Source organism: Lineus longissimus, chromosome 14 (assembly GCF_910592395.1).
Source record: "Lineus longissimus chromosome 14, tnLinLong1.2, whole genome shotgun sequence".
Lineage (NCBI taxonomy): Eukaryota > Metazoa > Nemertea > Pilidiophora > Heteronemertea > Lineidae > Lineus > Lineus longissimus.
Window position 1 is genome coordinate 10721079 of NC_088321.1, and position 19627 is coordinate 10740705.

The following is a 19627-nucleotide window of genomic DNA, read 5'->3' on the forward strand; positions in this document are numbered from 1 at the left end:
GTAAATGGATGGCCTGAAACTAGAGATAGTTGCCCAGCAGAGGTAATTGACTATTTTATATATATACGTTTATATATACGTTTATTTCATACTCATCAGGTACAATAGAAGTGCAAGGGTGCGTTACAAAGAAGGGTGCATTACAATTTTGAATATGCAATTTGCCTACCTATGTAGGAAAGTCAATTAACACATAGTTCAAACACTACCCCATCAATCTCCTCCCTCGTTAAAATATCAAGGCCTGTATCCCTGCCACTCATCAATTCCCTAATTTGACCCGCAACCCCCTTCTGTTCTTCATTGTCGTAACTGTCCCTCTCGCCCTTTACAACATCCCTTGTCATCGAACACTTACTTGGTAGCTCATACCTATCCCACCTGTATTTAGATACTAAGTAGTTAAAGCTTTTACCAATAGAGGACCGGCTCCCATTCTTAATAATTCCTTTACATAATCTTAAATACCTGTTATTGGACACAAACAAATTTACAAAATATTTGATAAAATGCTTTTCAATCTGTGATTGCACTGAAACATCATCTACAATCAGTGGAAGCAGAGCACTGTGTGTTCTTATGGTAGACATAGTAATTTTCTGATAATTTTCTCCATGTAACAAAAACATCTTCAACGCCATTAAAAGAAAGATCCCAGCCCTGATACCCATATAACGACATGCAGTAAGACTTGAATAACCGGTACTTGACAGGATAGCTCGCAAATCTAAATTGTGAAATTAGAATATTAGTTCTTTTAGTAAGATTATTAACGGCAGCCTGAACCCTATTCTTCATAGTTGACTGCCCCAGAAGAGTGCCAAGATGAATTACATACAAAGAAGGCCGAAGTATCGCCCCTTGAAAATAAACCTCAACATCAACAGCCCCAGTGTCTCCAAAAATGAGAAATTTACTTTTAGTTGCATTGAAAGTAATCATATACTCTATAGAGTACAGAGACGCAACTCCTAGCATCTTATTTAAAGCATAAACCGTTGGGGCCAAAATCACCACGTCATCCGCATATGCAAAAGCTCCGACAAAGTACATTCCATTGTAACACCCGACCTCAGACTTAGTAAGCGCAAACAGAAGTTCATCCAGGTTAATCCAGGCTAAATAAAACTGGCGACAACACACCCCCCTGTTTGACTCCATTTCTTGCGGTAAACTCATTAGACATGTGATTTCCCCATTTAACCCTTATCTTTAACTACCGCGAGGACGTTAGTGTTGAAGATGGATTTCTGTTCAAATGCGATCGAATCATTATACCAAACTCTTTCCGAAAGGACATTCTCAAATCGGTCCACCAAGGACATCAAGGCATCGAAAAATGCATCCTCCACGCAAAACAATCTGTGTTTTGGCCCGGACTGACAAACGAAATTAAGCAATTAGTGTTACAGTGTAGCACTTGCCAAGCGCATTAGAACAAGCAACAACCTGAGCCATTGAAACCACATAGTATCGCACAATATCCATGGCAGAGACTTGTATCAGATTTGTTTGAGCACAATCGAGTGCATTACTTGCTATATGTGGACTACTATTCAAAGTTTCCAGTGATAAGACGACTAGGGAAGCCACTTAGTTCAGAGACAGTAATTGCATTTACCAAGTCTGTAATTTGCGAATACGGAATACCAGAAGAACTTGTGTCTGACAAATGTCCGCAATATGATAGCTATGCATTCGAATCATTCTGCGCTTCTTATGGAATCTAACACACAACGAGCAGTCCTCACTATCTCCAGAGCAACGGCATGGTAGAAAAGTGTGTACAGACTGTGAAATGAAATGGCCAGGGCCATTGTGCTCACCTCATGTGGAGGAAAGATGGATAAAGAGCATGGTATTGTGTCATGTAGTGTTAGGTTTGATGTAGGTCCAAGCAATTACAATTTCCCCAAAATGGCCAATTTACAGTACATTCGACCTCTGTGACCTTGAAAAGTAGGTCAAATCAAAGAAGACCCGGGTGACACATTGAATGGTTGTTAGAATTAGATGTACCTATGATATAAAATTGGTGCCAATCGGGCAAGTAATACTAGGAATAATGGCATTTTGAAGAATTTAGGATTTGGCCCCCTCCCTGGAGGCCAAACGGCAAATCAGATCGCACCAAACTTTGGTACCTGAGATCACCTGACCAAGGGGTACATGTGTACTTAATTTGTGATCAATAGTCATTGCAGTTAAGAAATGTGCCATAGTTAAGGCCTGACGGCCAATTTATGCCATTTGACCTCTGTGACCTTGACAAGAAGGTCAAATTAAAAACCTGTGTGACATATACTGTATGGTGGTTAGATGTACCCTTGATATCAAATTGGTGGCAATCGGGCAAGAAGTTAAGGAATAATCACATTTTTAAGGTTTTTGGATTTTGCCCCCTGGTGGTCAAGTGGTGAATCATATTGGACCAAACTTCGGTCCCTGAGATTACCTGACTAAGGGGTAAATGTGTACCAAATTTGGGATCAATAGTCATTGCAGTTTAGAAACGTGCCATCGTTACATCCTAACGGCCAATTTACACCATTTGACCTCTGTGACCTTGAAAAGGAGGGCAAATCAAAAACCCGGAGGATATATGATGCACCTTTGCTAGAAGTACCTACCATATTTTTTTCAAAATTTCCCGACTACTATTAAGGGAGATATTGCATATTTTCACTTTTAACGTTTGGCCCCCCTGGTGGCCAAACCATGAAACGAATCGGACCGAAACTTGGTCTCCAAGGTGTCATTACATAAGGGTACATGTGTACCAAGTTTCAACTCAATAGCTCTAACAGTTACGAAACGTGCCCTGCTAACGGACGACGGACGACGACGACGACGACGACGACGACGACGGACGACGGACGCCACGGTATGGGATAAGCTCACCTCTGCTAAGAGGTGAGCTAAAAACTCATTTTTAAAGCACTAGATGCAGTTGAAGATGCTAATATCGCCTTTATACTGAACTATAGAACAACACCCGTCTTGATTACCATCGCTAGTCCTGCAAAACTACTCATGAGCCGGGAGCCAAGAACGACATTGCCGATGAAGAGATCACTCCATCAGTGTAGACCTACAGACAATGACAGTACTAAGGAAGCCTTACAACAACGACAGGATCAACAGAAATACTACTATGATCAAAGAGCCAGAGCCAAACCGTTTCCTGAGCTACAAACCGGACAAAATATTTGCGTCCAAGACCCCAAATCAGGAGTCTGGAACCCTGGTTATGTAACCGAGAAACTGGGTCAATTCACAGTAATTTACCACTTTCAGTCCCAGGTGCATTTTTCCTGCTTAAATTACCTGACAAAAGAAAATATCATGTTTTTTATGAGCATTTATGTACAGCACATATATCTGACAGTTCAACCTAGTAATTATTTTTTGGAGGAAATTTTTTACACATTTTTTGAGTCGATATATTGCAAATTATCACTGTCCCTGTTATCACGGTCATGACATCAAATGCACATTTCCTCCAAAATATCATCAAAATTATAATGATCATTGTGTGTTCTTGTGTTAAAATATCTTTTGCAAACTCACATACTATGGAATTCCTTTCTAATATCAGTAAAATATAATTATTAGCACATTTTGCCCTGTCCCCAGGTTTGCATGTCATTCCTGTTACCAAATAGGGTTTTACCTTAATTGGAAATCTGACAGCTTTCATTGGTGTGACAAACGGCCCAAAGGGGCCTCTAGTGCATGATTCTTGGAGGGAAATTCAAAATGGTGGCATGTTGCAAGGACTTTCATGAACTTGGTGAGTAACTGTGCTAAATTGCCGTAGTATGCTTATTCAGAGTCACTACTGTTACCTTCTTTTTGAGTAATATATTGTAGTTTACGGAGAAAACTGAATTAGGTTTATTAGGTACTGGGATGAAGTTATAAATGAGGTCAAAATAGCTACATCCAGGCCATGGTTTTTAGTGCAGGGACACACATAATGGAGTCTCGTCATTCCTGTTACCGTCATTACTGTTAACACAGCCGTGGTAACATGGGTAACAGGACTGACCAGTGTAGTAACAGGAATGACATTCTGTGTTAGAAAGGAACCAAAATTAATCGTATTTCATTGATGCGGCCATAATTCGCTTTTACATGTAACTACTAACAAGACGTTAGGCCTATAGGCCGCTTACGCTGCCTAGGGGTGTATTTTGCTATCCTAGCCAAGTTGCCTGGTGAACTGTATAAGGAAACACTTTGGTGGGGCTGTACCACACTGTATCTGTACCCTGTACCTTGTGCCACAAATATCAAGCCCAGTAGACTCGCACCTAGGCCTACAGTAGTCTTCATGTAGCAGTCACATATATGACAGTGCCACCTGGGTCCTGGCCTATTGTATGTTGTTACAGGTAGTATTTTGCTGTACAAAATTGAAGATGTTGATATGTTTCAGGTTTCATTTTCAGGTTTAATGGTCGTGTTTTATTTAGGACTGCACCATGCCACCAAAATCACGGGCGCAGATACAGCGGGAGTACAGAAACAGAAGAGACCAAGATCCAACTAGAAGACAAGTGTACCTGGAGCAAGAAAAACAACGATATCAAACACAGCTACAAACAGGGAAGAAAAAGAGAATTGGTGATAAGACAAAACGTGAACAACGCCATACAAGAAGAATCTGGAAAAAGGCACAGCACAAATGCAGGGCTGCAAAAAAGGAAGCACCTCTCACACCCCCTCTAACACCAGAGGAAGCCGCTTCAAGTAACAGGTATTTTATTTCTGAGCATCTCTCTTAAACCTGCACAGACTCTCATTAACTTTTAATCAAATGTTAAATGTAGGCTTGACTACAAATTATAAATGTCCAAGACACCTTTGGCTTTAGAATACCCCTTTGCATTTTTTTTCAGAAAACGAGGCAGGATGATGGTGAGACGTGATCGTGTGGCCTGCTACCGCAGACTTGGTTCATTAGCTTCCAAAGTAAAAAAAGCTGAACAGAAGGCTGAGAAGTATAAAAAGAGGTTCCAGCGCTTACAGGCTAAAGTCCAGAAATATGTGCCGAAATCCCCAAGAACTATACACAAAAAGCTACTCGTAAAGTTCCCCCTTCATAGCCAGGCCAGGAAGAAGCTTCAATTTGCCTTGACAGTTTCCGAGGAACTCAAGAAGAAGTACCGTACATCAGAAAATGAAAGAATGAAGAGAATCATTGCAAGAACTGTCTATTCGAAGATAGTTAAAAAGTACCGCCTGCAAAAATACTACCAGGAATGCCTCGGTTTTCGGCCCAGGAATATAAAAAACACAGAAAGCAGGAAAAAAAGGAAAGACAGTCTGTCTCCGGCACTGATTCAGGCCGTCCATGAATTCTACGTAAGAGACGATGTCTCTCGGATTACAACTGGGAAACAAGAGGCCCAAGGGCCTGGCGCTCAGCTGAAATGGATAAGTGAAGGCAAGGGCCAAGTGTGTGTCGGTACCGTTATTATGAGGCAACGTGAAGCTATAACGTCTAGCACGCAGAGGTGCTGATGCGAAAGACCTTCTTGCTATATCAGTGCATGCTGAAGTACTGAGTTGACGTCACCCTGGTATTATGACGTAAAGTCATTTCTATTGCCGTTGCAGTAGTGGGGTGTGTGATGACGTCAAGGAGTTGTGTGGTGACGTCAAAGAGTGGAGTCCTTGTCTTCATGCAGCGTAGGTGGAACTAATAACATGCACATGGACACAAGGTACATGATTATTACAGTGTATTTTGTGAGGTGGGGCCTGGTGCTTTACAATGGTCAAATGAACCGACTGTTGTCTGGACATTGATGAAGTGGATGCAGCCAAATGTTTGGGACGGTCTTTTTTGTATGTGAAGAAAAGAAGATAAAGAGTTGGTTAACAAAATGAACTTTATTGGTGCGGCAGATATTTGATGCCTTTCGGCAGATATTTGAAGCGCCTTGCGGCAGATATTTGTTGCCTTGCGGCAGATATTTGATAACGCTCTCCGGGAATGGAAAGCAGTAAAACGAGTAAGCACACCTTACTCTGAATGTGGGAACAGCAAGTGCTTTCCTGGACTTGAAATGTGCCAACGACTCCTCTTGCAATAACCAACAACAGTTGATCTGTAAAAAAAGAGAAGAGAAATTAACACTGACTGAATAAAAAAGGGTGACATAGACGGGGAAATGTACACCACCGGATACAGTCTGTGCTTGATCAGGCATCGGTCAGATGATATCCTGAACAAGGCATCTATGGAAGCAAATCCAGAAAGAGACTTAACCTTCGAAGGGCACACTTATTACTCAGTGAAAAGTCAGTCCTGTGGGCTGTTTTCCAATTCAAAATAAAAGTGTAACCTCTTTAAATTAGTCTCACAGACTGAACCATAACACTCAACAGCCAACCGTGCCCACATGATGTGAGCCGAGAGCTGGGCTTAAAGATGAGCGAGTGGTGTACTACATTTTGAAAATTGTCTATCGTCTACGACATGTGACAGAACAGGATCTAGTGGACTTAATGATGAGGTACTATCAAATAAGTTGTCCATCAAATGAATCATGAGGGCCTGGGCCCATATTCATAAAAGTTCTTAACTTAAGTGCCAAAAAGTCCTAAGTTGTCCACTTGCCTAAGTCCCCTACCTAAAATGAGATTCATAAACCTGCTCAGTGCCCCACTTGGCCAGGTTGACCGCTTAAGTTTGAGTGCACCACTTATCTTTCTTGAAAAGACATTCCCAGGTACCCGTGTCACATTTCTTGTGGATTTGCGCTTGTTGTAACTGCATTGTTCATTGATCATGGGCATTCAAATGTGCATTCTGTAGGGCCTACACCATAGGAGATACAGATTAACAGGCAGACGAGACACATTTAGACAAAGTGCATGTACTTGCTCGTTAATTATGGGGAGGAAACCGAACTTTTCTGATGCGGAAAAAATCCGCCTCATTGAGGCGTACGATGCTCGGAAAGGGTTACTAGTGGGGAAGTTTTCGTCAAATGTTTCATCGAGGCGCAAACATGATGCTTGGCTTGAAATAACAGATAACGTAAATAGTCGAAATCCGCATGTTGTGCGAGAAATGACAGAACTACAGAAAAAGTGGCAGAATCTGACATCAGCTATGAAGGACGAATATAGGGAATACAAAAAAGCGCTAGGAAAGACAGGTTAGTAAATAACTGAATTTATTTCATTGAATACCTTTTCTATGCCAACTCTGCACACTCTCGCTATCCTAAAATTATGTATGTACATACATACAAACATAAAAACCATCGGCAAATTACCCGGTACTCTTATATGTGATGTCGTGAAAATTAAGATAAAAAATACCCCTTGATAAATGATCATAAATGAACACATTTTATGCTGAAAATCAAAATGGTGCCACAGGAATAACAATACATGACCGATTTCAAATTCATTTCAGGTGGTGGACCCCCTCCTAAGGAACCGTCGATAATTTCACAGAAAGTTGCAGCTGTTATTGGCGAAGATGATCCATCCGTGTATGGTATAGATGGCGGCTTTGATAGCGGTGCACCGAAACCTAAAATCGCTACATCAGTAAATACTGTCCCGCGCCTGAATATCACCCACAGCGTTGCAACCAACGACAGGTATGTGCAAAACGATTTTACACAGCAACTAATTCAATCAAACTTTAACATTTAGCCCATCTGCTTGAAATTAAGCATTATCGTTAGTAAAGTAAATGCATTTTCTTTCAGTTCTTTCAGCGAGAATGAGGAAGAGAATCAAACTGAGTCTTTTCTTCAAGAACCCAAGATGCGGACACAAAAACGAAAAGCTTCATCATCCCTTGGTTGTGCCTCGGCAGCCCTCGCCAGTACCTCAACTAAATTCCAAAGATTGGTGCAGCCTTCTCCTGTGAGGTCTTCATTGCCTAATCCTTGCCCACCGCTTCCCAAGAACACTGAAAAGGATAAAACCCTAAAGAATTTAGGAAATACGGACGAGATGGTAGTACTGCAGAAAGAACTGCTTGCTTCTGAGAAGGAAAGATGTGCGCTCGAGATGGATAAGCTTAAACTTGAAAAGGAAAAATTGGTTCTAGAAATTAAATTGTTGAAAATGAAAACAAGTAAGATGGAGAAGGAGATGGAAAATGCTTCTGTAAATTCATTTCAGGCAAACGATGAAAACATATTTACACAGTTGTAAATATTTGTCAAAAACCTTTGAAAACAAATAAATTGTGTGTATGAGCATATAATAGATACGTATTTGTTACACTTACTTGCCTTAGAAATGTTGCTGGACAATGTGATCTCTTGTAGCAGTTCCATTTACACCTGCAAATGCTACGATATTCCCTTCATCGTTCCCATCCTCATCGGGTTGTGGCCGATGTTCGATATCATCCATGTCTGCTGGATCGAAATCCGGTAGAGCTTTGTTGATAGCAATGTTTTGCAACATTGCACACGCAGTAATGATTGCACATGCTTTCTCCGGTGTATAACGCAGTTTTCCATGCAGACAGTGGAATCGCCTTTTCCATTGACCGATGCCCCTTTCAACCAAACACCGAGTTTTCTTGTGAGACCGATTGTATCGTCGTTGCCCGGGGGTGTTAGGGTTCAAAAATGGCGTCATCAGCCAAGGACGCAATGGATACCCACTGTCACCAAGGATGACCTCATCTCCTTGCCAACGTCTCATAATGTCGGTTACGGCGCTTTCTCGGAGCACAACGGAGTCATGGGTGCTACCGGGCCATCTAGCCACAACATTCATAAACCTAAAATGTGCATCAAAAACAACCTGTACATTGATGGAATACCAGTTTTTCCTGTTTACATATCTCCACTCATGAAACGAAGGTCCTAGAATCCAAATATGCGTTCCATCGACCACACCGATAACACCGGGAAATCGAGCTATCTCGTAAAAATCTGCAGATAATTGAGGTGTGTCCTCTTGTCTCGGAAATTTGATGATGTGTTTTAGAGAATTGTTCAGTGTGGTTGTTACCTCCGCGATCACTCGACTCATGGTTGGCTGCGAAATGTGGACAGTATCACCAGTAACCTGTTGGAATGATCCGCAAGCATAAAACCGAAGAGTCGCAAGCAACTTCAACTCAGCAGGCAGCGCGTAATTCCTCCTAGTTTTCGATTCTAGGTCATCCCTCACAAGATCAATCAATTGAAGAATTGTCTGCCGATCAAACCGATATCGCTGGTACAATTCCAAGTCATTGTAAGCGTCCAGTGGATGCAGCCGATCACAAAAAACCCTTTCCCTGCGAATTGCACGTCTGTGTGCAAATGCATGTTGCCAAGCTAACATCAACGCAGCCATCTCCGTTGAGCACCGTGCACAAAATGAACTGAAAGAACCAGTCCACTTAGAGCGGGACTTAGAGTTAAGACTGCTCCAGAGGTGTCTCAAATCTAAGACTCGATTTGAGTGGTCCACTTGACTTAAGTATGTTTACGAATATGACTTATTTTAAGTAAGTACCCCACTTAAACTTAAGATGCATATTAGGTGCCCCACTTTGACTTAAGTTGCTTTATGAATATGGGCCCTGTTGTGTTATACTCTAAGCCTGTCCTACAGGGCTAGGCTATGGTTTTTGTCTTTTTTACAGCTACAGTACAGCCATGCACAGCGCAGTGTACAGACAGTACAGGATTGCAAACCAAAAACATGAGCATTGCTGCGTAACGAAACTGCAGTGGGATTCATACTACGATGTCATAATGTGACTTTCAAAATAATTGTAAACAAACGTAAATGGCGAAATTTGTTGCAAAATTGCCATCCACAACAACTCAGGGACCGTAGCCAAAATGGCCGACGGCGAATTCTCCGGTCGCCAGCGCAGTCCATAAACAAGCATCAATTTTACCAACTTTGGGCGCAAGCTTGGTCATCAAAGTTACAGAACTGTTAGAAATACATCCAAACAACATATATATACAGTTAAAAGTGCATAAAAATCCCGTTTCAACCTCCGGGCGCTACCTTTTTTTCTCCGCCAGACGCCGGGCCCTACCGGTAGTTATTTAGTGCGACCGCCACCAGAGTGTTTATCACGATCTTTCGCCGTTTTAATCGCGCGTTTTAGGCAGATTAATCAATTATTACATGCATGCATTATATATCACCGAAATGATAATTGCGTAGGCTATTTGAAACTAAGTTCAGATATTATTTTTGATCTTTGAATTGAATTTAGGTGAGTGGTTTTTGACACCCGGCGGCCGGTCAACATATCAGGACTTGCAAAATTCACGCGAGATCGCTTGCTTCATCGGCACGTTTGAAAACCGAATTTCACAAATTCTACAAATATTTATCACATACCATATGTATCACCACAAAGGTAACTCTCTAGACTATTTGAAACCAAGTTCAGATACTTATTTTCACAAAAATTCGAAGCTATGCAAGCGATTTTTCAGTGGTAGAGATCGACGGAAACAAATTTCTCGCTCTAAAATGACATGAGACGAGCACCAACTTTCGCTAATTTGTGCACAAAATTTCCGCAATATTATAAAAAACTATCGATAAATCTGAATTATATAGACTCTTTTCAGTACCTAAACAAATTTCAGGTACATGGTCATGTTGATTAAAAGAGTATCAACCGATTGAACATGAGAAAGTTCACTCATCTTCATTGAAGTAGCGACTACCGCCATTTTTAAATGGTGGCATCTCTTCTATCGATCGGCCAATCAGCGGCACTGCTTGCAAAAAGTTGAGCCACCGCCAAATTTGAAATCGCCAAAATTCAGTCAATGTGCCTGCAGCGCCAACTGGCGGTGAAAACTATATCAATTCCATTAAAAGTAAAAAATGAAAAAATATTAAAAAATATTCAGCCACATTTGAAAACAATATTTGCTCTGTGGACCGAGGTAAAAAGGGAAAGAAATCTAAACGCGAAATGACCTCATTCTCTTAATACAGGTCGGATCGCGCTGATTTTTCGTGTTTTGAGTTCACCTTGGGCAACTCCTAATTTAGCACCGTCAACGAAGTGGCTAGGCCTTCCCAATCAGAAATGTCCAATTTTGTCCACAGATGGGTCCCTAGATGGATGGATGGATGGATGGATGGATTGCAGGACGGACACCATTTGAACAGCTATTCTACTAGCTCCGCTGACTTTGTCAGCTGAGCTAAAAAATGACCGTCACCCACAAGAAACAGCGGGAGCAGCGACGAATTCTTTCTGATACGCTCAGTAATCTCCACTCGAAATTTCTCTCTGAGCACCCAGACAAGCAGTTGCAATATACAGCGTTTACCAAGCTTCGTCCTTTTTGGGTCATGCCTCCGAAGGAATCCGATCGGAAGACCTGTCAGTGCAAGAGACATGAGAACTTCGAATTTCTAGCTCAGAAGTTGAAGTACATTGGAGCATTGGAATCAAGTGACGTGGAGGAACTAGCAAGGTCTCTGAGCTGCGACCCAGATTCCATTTATTGCATGTATGGTCAATGTGATAGATGCAAAGAAAATGAAGTTCCCATTCTGCATCACGGCCTAGCTGATGACACTGCAGTCACATACCTAAACTGGGTCAGCGAGAAAAATGATAATGGTTCAACGATAATGAAAAAGCAGTTGATTAACTCAACTATGTCAGTTGCTATTGAAGTACTTCAGGAGAGTATCAAGCTGTTCAAAAGACACGTCTTCAACATTAGGAATCAATTCAGGGAATACAGACGAATAAGACAGAATATGCAGGAAAATGAATGCTTGATCCACATAGATTTCTCTGAAAATTACACCAATCAGTATGCCGATGAAGTACAAACAATGCATTTCGGAGGTTCTCACGAGCAGACCACTCTTCACACGGGCTGCCTCTATGTAGGTCAAAATGTCACCAAGGCATTCTACACCATCTCTGATTCAAGACAAAAAGATCCAGCTGCAATTTGGACCTACCTAGAACCGGTCTTTGAATGGGTCAACAAGGACTATCCACTGGTAGACACGGTCCATTTCTTCAGTGATGGGCCCACAACCCAATACCGTCAGAAGAAAAACTTCTACCTGTTCAGCACGAGGCTAGAGAAATTTGTTGGAGCAACTTGGCACTTTTTCGAGGCCTCCCATGGAAAAGGTGCCCCAGATGGAGTAGGAGGAGTACTAAAAAGAACAGGAGACAGACTACTGAAAGAAGGAAAAGATGTGCAAAGCCCACACATATTTTATGATTTAATGAAGGAAGCTACCACTGTGAAGTTGTTCTTTGTAGAGGCGAGTAGAGTACAGGAGGCTTCAAAGATGTTACAGCCAATAGAGAAGCATCTGAAAAGTTTGCCAGGTAAGCTAAATTGATACTCAAGAGTCCCCCCCCCCCCCCCACCTCATCTATGCTGTGTGGAAAAGTGTAATATTTCATTTCAATGGTATTCTAGTACATCCCCTTGACCCCCATTTGGTACATTTGCTTTTCTGAGATGATGAATGATAGGGACACTTATCTGTGATCATCTTTTCCAGGAACTATGACTATGCACCAGATTGTGAGATTGTCACATGCATCAATTTTCTACAGAGATGCAACTTGTATGTGCAGCATGACCGGAAAGACGGCAACATTCCCAGACATGCCAGATGTTAACAACAACACTCTGGATGAATCGGTTGAAGAGCATCAAGTGTTGTCTGTTACAGCCAATACTGGTACTCAGTCTAAGGTAAGTTGCCAGAATGAACTAGGATACATTGTATAGAAATAATTCACACATGTGTGCTAACATTCCCTCTCATAGTCTTAAAAGGCTAGGCCTAACTGTTTTTTCCAAATCTGATTTCTAGACCCCTGCCTTGCTGCAAGAAGGTGAAAGTGTGCCAGTGTCCATTCCGCCACCGGTGCCAGGTACCAGTGAGTCTGAGATAAGTAATGCTGGAATGAAAAGTACTATTAGCATCTCCCCTCACAGTATTGCCAATAATGTTGTTTATCATATGGCTGAAACTTGCAATAGACAATACTGTAGACTTACGTAGATTTATTTCATTCATTTTACAGGTACCTGTACCCATCACTACATCTGCTTCAAATAGTACGGCTTTGCAGGAGGGGCCAGGACCATTGCAAGACATCTTAATCCCTGTCACTTCAAGTGATGACCATCTCCTCAATGCGTGGTGCATTGTTATCTACCATTTTGATGGTAAACCATACCCAGGGGTTATCAAGGCCTATGACGAAATTGGTGTGGAGGTCAAATGCATGTCAAAAATTGGCAAAAACCGCTTCTTCTGGCCGATTTTTGACGACGTAGTCCGGTACTCCTATGACGACATCATTACCCTCATCAGCGAACCAAGGAAAATTACGGAGAGGCGAGATCATTTCATGGTCAATCCTGTTGTGTGGGAACTTGTTGCGGACTACATTGACAGTGAATGACACTTTGCCATAAACATGAAGTTTGAGAAGTGATCAATGGGCAAGAATAAGGTTTTTGCTGTTCCGAGGGCTATTTTTCCTGTTTTGTAGGCAGTGCCCAAGTAGTTGATTCAATTTAGCATACCGTAATCTACGTTTTTTTTGGGTATTGGTAAACAGAGAACTCAACAAATGAAGAACTGGAGAACTCAAATTATCGATTAGTTTTGCCTAAAATGGTACTTACTATACTTAAGAACAACTTGTAAATATTTAACTTATTGTCCTTTCTTTTTGGAGTCCCAATGATACAGAGTCCCTTCACCATTATGATTGGTGTGTAAGGAGATGTAGTCCCAGTGAAGCAGAGTCCCTTCACTATCATGATCGGTGTATAGGCTAAATAGCGTTGTAGTTCCAAAATAGTAGAATATATATTGTAACTTCAGTAAAATTATTCATTTGGAAGTAAAGATATGAATATAGAAAAGTACATGTACAAAATATCAGTATGCACCATTTCAATCAAATTCACATACATGTATTAACAAAACTTTCTACAGTGTCAGATCAAAGGCATTGAGCTTACACACCGATCATGATAGTGAAGGAACTGTGCTTCACTTGGACTACAAAAGGAAAGGACAACAAGTAAAAAAATTACGAGTTGTTCTTATGTATAGTATAATAGCAGCAGTGTTCATCTTGCCTACTTGCTGCTATAGCCACATGCATCCATATTAGCTGCAAAACTATTGCCAAATGTTACATAAATCTACCTGAGCAGGCCCAGCTTAATACACTGCTGATAATAGTAAGTACCATTTTAGGCAAAACTAATCGATCATTTGAGTTCTCTAGTTCTTTGTTTGTTGAGTTCTCTGTTTACCAATACCCTTTTTTTGTGGTATGACTGGTAGTGGTAGAGATTGGGTGTTGATGTTATAGAGTTATTGTGTTGGAAATTTGGAGCCATGATGTTTTGGCCATGTTTTATGGCCATTGTTAAGTTTGAGGTTTGTACAAGTTATATAATTATTCATTACTGTTACCGGTTGTCATTACCGTTACCTCTGTGTCATTACTGTTACCAAGGTATTTGGATGATTTCTCGCAAAATGAATCAAAATTCTGCAGGTTTTATGACATTGTTATTTTCATCCATTACTATGGTAAATATTTCTGATTGTATTTTTTCTTTTATTTTGGAAGCCTCTGTAAGAAGCTCAATAGAACAAAGTCCATTGTACACCATTGTGTAGCATTTGTGCAATAAAACTGTTTTTGAGACAAATCGGCTGGCTTCTTTTTTGATAACCACCTTATTCTTTTAATAGGGACAATATTCCAACATTAATCAGTGATGATGATTCTCCTAAACTGTCTACATAATATTTATTGTGAAGGCGACTTGTCCAGTAACATGAATGACTGCATAAACCTTAGTACAAGGTAAAAATGAACCAAAAAATAATAAATATTATTACAAACTCCACTGCTGGACCATTTATAAATATTTCTGTAACCACATCTTTACAACCAAACTTTGTTTTGCATACCCCAGTGTAATGACATGGCTCTGACTGACCATTGACAAAGTGGTCAATTACTGTGAAATGACCCAACTGTCAGAACCGCGTTCATACACTGTGAAAACCAATAAGGGTACATACTGCCGTAACAGAAAATATATGCACGCAACCGATGAGCGATTCACAGATGAATAATTAAGTGAACCTGAGAACTGTGACAATGAAACTGACGAACATCTGGGTGATATCACACCTCCAACTCAGCTTAAGAACACTGCTGAAAGCACTGATACTGGTAGTGGTGAGAAGGTCTGTAGAAGCCAATTTATTTCATTCTGATCTGATATGTATTTCTAATTATCATGATCACTTCTTCCGTTTAAATTAGCTACCTCTGAAACTTTCAGAGCATCATGGGAAAAAATCCTTAAATTTGTATCTGTAAACCCCTTACATTTAGGCTAACCCTTCTCCATTGTTAGCAGTCGGTTAATCCCTGCACATGTAGTAGGAACTTCAAGGAGACAGGACTGGCCAATCATTTCATTTATCAATCAGTATCACTATCAGTTTTAAGGTATAGGAAGGTTTTAGGAAATCCTGTAGGAGTTAGATATATATATGGACATAAAGTTTGGTGAGTCTCCCGCTTTATTCTTATTCTCAATTTAGGTTATAACGGTTTAGAGTTGCCTCAGATGAACTCAGCACCTGTAAGGATTGAATGTATTCAGTTATTCTCTATTTCATGTGATGTCATTTCAAGGATTCAGAGTCCAGGTGTGAAGAGAACAAGTTGTGTTTTTATCTATGAGCTGTGTTCTTTCAGTTATTTTCATAGGATGACGTATATGCTTTGGTTTATCGATCACTTCAGTCACATACTCGCATACCTGATGAAAGGGACAAAGTTACCAGATATAGTTCTGAATAAAGTGTTTTCCTGCAAGATCTGCGATGGTCTTGAAGCGCGCATACCGGATAATCCAAACATGCTTGTTTGCGATGTATGTAGTCAGTGGGTTCATTTCGGTTGCTTGGGCCTGAAGATATCCACAGTCAAAACATATCTTCGAAATGATGCCAAGTTCAAGTGTCCAATATGCAAAGGAAAGAGCATGCCAAATGAGGGCAGGCGAGATAGTTAAGGTAACGCGAATGAACAGAGCATTTCCAAGGATGGTATGCAGGGAAAAGAAAATGCGATAAAGGACCAGCCTGAGGGTACAATCGTTACAGGCACGAACTTACCAGAAATGTCAAAGGCGAGTGTGGTCAGTAGTAAGTCTGTGGACGCCAAGTTGCTTGAGGCGTTGCAGAACGTAGGGGCGTCCCTGGAGACTCTCAGGAACAGAGTGGATGGGTTGGAAGGTACTATCGTACAGACTCTTGACAATCAATTCAGAGAAATAAATAGGTTGAAAATTGAAGCTTTAGAGAGCCAGTTGGCAGAGTCGAAGAAAGAACTGAACAGAGAGTTAAAAAAGAAAAGTGAGGCAAAGGCAGAATTTGAAAACGAACTGAGAGCTCAAAAGGCTGAAATGAACAAACTAAAAACGAGTGAGGCTTCAGCAGAGGAGAGAGCAAATAACCTCTACAGGAGGAAGTTGACAAGTGGAAGAACCAGACTCGCATTATTTCCGAGGAAAATCAGCAACTGAGAACCCAGTTAGGTAACATGAATGCTCAAATTGAAGGCGGGAAAGGGTCCTGGCGGTATGTCGAGATATGAACTGTTAGGAGCACGACAGGAGACAAAAGAGTTAAAAGACAAGAGTGACGTTGATCGAGGTGAAATAGGTGAACTGAACCGTCAGTTACAGGCAGCTTGGGAGTCGGGCACTGGTGGTTTCCAGCAATACTCGAGGCCAAAGGAATGGAGGGCAGGAGAAAAGCAGGAGGAGAGGAGAATGGAACGTCCTGTATTACAGGCTTTACTACAAAATCTTTGAGAAGAATTATGGAGCACCCACTGGCGAACAGATGATAAAGGACTTTGAAAAGCACGTAAACGAATACAACATGCTTACAGTAGAGACATCTCGTATTAACTAATGTAACTACCTAAGTGTATTCTTCTTTACGTTTCACAGTGGCGTCGTTCTGCATCTATCAAATAAACGTGGTCAGGAGATTGTCCAACATCTCTACACTACACTTAAACAGCAGACAATGAGTGAACTTGTCCAGATGTGACGTGCCACTCTGACTCTTCATGTACGCCTGATCTTTAAACACGACATTGGCAACTCGCGTCCTTTCCTTCTTCGGCTCCGAGCCGCTAAGGATCATGGATTTGACGGCCAGCCAGTCGTTGAGGATACGCTCCAACGCTCTGCGACTGAACCGTGGAGGTTCAAGGTCGTGTTCTGGCATCTCATCATCAATATCAGTGACCGGCATCTTCCTGGCCGACCTTGTTCTCGACGGCCTGTACTGCTGCTGCTCGACGAGCTGACGTCCAACAGTCTGCACCAGGAACAACAGGATGTTCTCACTGCGGCTGTTGGGGAGTTTGACTAGTTGTGTTTCCATCAAGAGACGGTTGAGGAGGTCATAGCGTACGGTCTGGTTACCCGCAATCAGTGATTTACATTTCCATTTCTCCCAGTAGTCACAGTAAGCTGTTGGTGTTGTACTTTTTAACTTGCAGTCGTGTCCCTTGTGGCAGACGCGAGCACACTCCGTGCAGCAACACAGTGAGCCAAGCAGTCCACACGTGCGACACTCAAAGATGTCCTGATTGATATGCTCCGCTCCGGTCCACGTGAAACTACACGTGTTGTTACAGCAGATCAGGTGAAGCGGTGAGTTATCCAGACTCGACCCCTTCAGGTATAACATGCTCATGAATTTCTCTGAATCGACTTGGAGTTTTTGATTGGTTGAGAGTTTCTTGGCGTGAGTTTCTTGAAAGTGTCCTGGACGCATAACATACAGGCTTTTCATCCTGCATCAGCACAGCACCTAGCCCTCGGAGTGACGCGTCTGTTTGTAGCACATTTGGTTTTTTCGGATCAAATTGGGAACAATCAGAGACATTATCAATCAGAGACAATGTTTTTGTTGTATTCAGACAGATTATTGCATATGGTTCTATAGAGGCCATGGCCGTCAACAGCTCAGCGCATAATAGAATCCTTTGTTTCCGGACATTTCATCATAGGACATTTTAAACTTCTACACCGGCCCAGTCCCTGTTTGTGGCCAACAATGTGGTTTCCCGCTAAACAATGCCGACACGCGACATTCCGTGGGGCACCAATTGTAAAATTGAAAAGGTATATAAAATCATTAAAATTTTCCTTCGCCGGATCAGAAATTAGCATAAGAGATTAGTACGAAATCCAGGGAGCTATACATCCCTGCGGTATACCTGTGAGTATTACTTGATATTACCCACCATGCAGATAATGTTTCGTCAGAACATGTCCAAATATCACTCTGTAACTTTACAGGTGTCACAAGAAGAGTCGGTGCCTGCAGAAGCCGGAAGCCAGGAACTATTCGATGAAGAAGTTGCTGTTCGGTCGCCTTCTCCCCGCCAAGCAGACATCGAAATGTAGTGGTGCCCAGCACAAGTTCAAGAGCAGATGGACGTTCTGGGCAGTTGGCCAAAATCCGTAAGTTTATAAAATAAAATATCATAATGTTCATAGCTGGGTCCTCCAATCTCTAATATTGACAATACGCTGTAGTCACCTGAAACGGCGAGTTTGTTTATTTCGGGAACATTTACCTAGGCTAAGACTAAGAGACTCCCCTCAACCCTAATTTGCTAAATCAATAGTGTGCGACATCCGGGATACTGGTGACGACATGGGATCGTTCCCGCGCTCTCTATGGTATATAATCGCAGAATGCTATTTGAATTGCTCGGTCTCGTGTTCGCAGGGTTTAACGCCTTCAGCACTCACATTTGACGAAACGGGTGACCCCCCCCCCACCCCTGCTGCGACATCACGCTCCGCCCCTGATAATCGACTCTTCTTTTATCATTTTCTTCTCACACTTCAGATATACTTATATATGTGTAGTGAGGTCCTCGAACATGTTTATTAAACGTGGCCAACATATAAAGCAATTAAACCACTTTTCTATACATTTGATACATGCTGTCTCTGCTTTACTTCAGTCAAAGAGTTGGCGTACTTAAGAAAGGCTTCTGACCACCAGAAGGCGGCCAATAACAAAATGGCTAATCAGATGGATGCCATGACAAGAGAAATCGCATCTCTGAAGAAAATGTTATCAAAAGCATTCAAAGTAACCGAGTCAGTTATAATGGTGAGGTTCAATAACTATTGAAGAAGAATTCTTAATCTGAATACATTGTAATTTTATCTCATGATCTAAGAAACTAGGGATATTATTAATATTAGGGTCATTAGCGCAGACGGTAATGAGATCTATGTAGCTGGTGAAGAAGTAAAAAAAGTCCCCTGGAAAAAGTGTCCGGATCTATTGTAGCTCAGAGACTGAAGCGCATAATAGACACCTTTGTTCCCCGGACATTCTATCCAAATTATAGGACATTTTAAACTTCTACACCGGAAAACGGCAGGGGTGATAATGGACTTTGACTGACAGGTATGGACATATTCTCTATACATATCATTGTGGCAGTTTGTGCAACTTCAACTAAGGCCTTTATGAATGGTTACGTTTATTTTCTTACATTTACATATCT

At 41.5% G+C, this 19627-nt stretch overlaps 2 protein-coding genes across 2 annotated transcripts in view; both read left to right on the forward strand.

The window, feature by feature from the left end:
- Positions 1 to 10234, forward strand: part of LOC135498671 (uncharacterized protein K02A2.6-like) — a 238054-nt gene extending 227820 nt beyond the window's left edge. Inside the window, exon 3 of the mRNA XM_064789054.1 lies at positions 9935 to 10234. The gene's annotated coding sequence lies outside the window, so the exon portion shown is untranslated. The remainder of the gene's footprint in view (positions 1 to 9934) is intronic.
- Positions 6619 to 9248, forward strand: LOC135498919 (uncharacterized). The gene is made up of 3 exons (XM_064789437.1): positions 6619 to 7175; positions 7439 to 7628; positions 7740 to 9248. The coding sequence occupies exons 1-3, from the start codon at positions 6908 to 6910 to the stop codon at positions 8191 to 8193; spliced, it is 912 nt and encodes a 303-aa protein (XP_064645507.1). The 5' UTR covers positions 6619 to 6907; the 3' UTR covers positions 8194 to 9248.
- Positions 10235 to 19627: the final 9393 nt, after the last annotated feature.

Coding starts and splice junctions, on each gene's coding strand:
- LOC135498919 (XM_064789437.1), top strand. CDS start 6,908: ATGGGGAGGAAACCGAACTTTTCTGATGCGGAAAAAATCCGCCTCATT. Junction 7,176..7,438: donor AAAAGCGCTAGGAAAGACAG/GTTAGTAAATAA, acceptor AATTCATTTCAG/GTGGTGGACCCCCTCCTAAG. Junction 7,629..7,739: donor AGCGTTGCAACCAACGACAG/GTATGTGCAAAA, acceptor ATTTTCTTTCAG/TTCTTTCAGCGAGAATGAGG.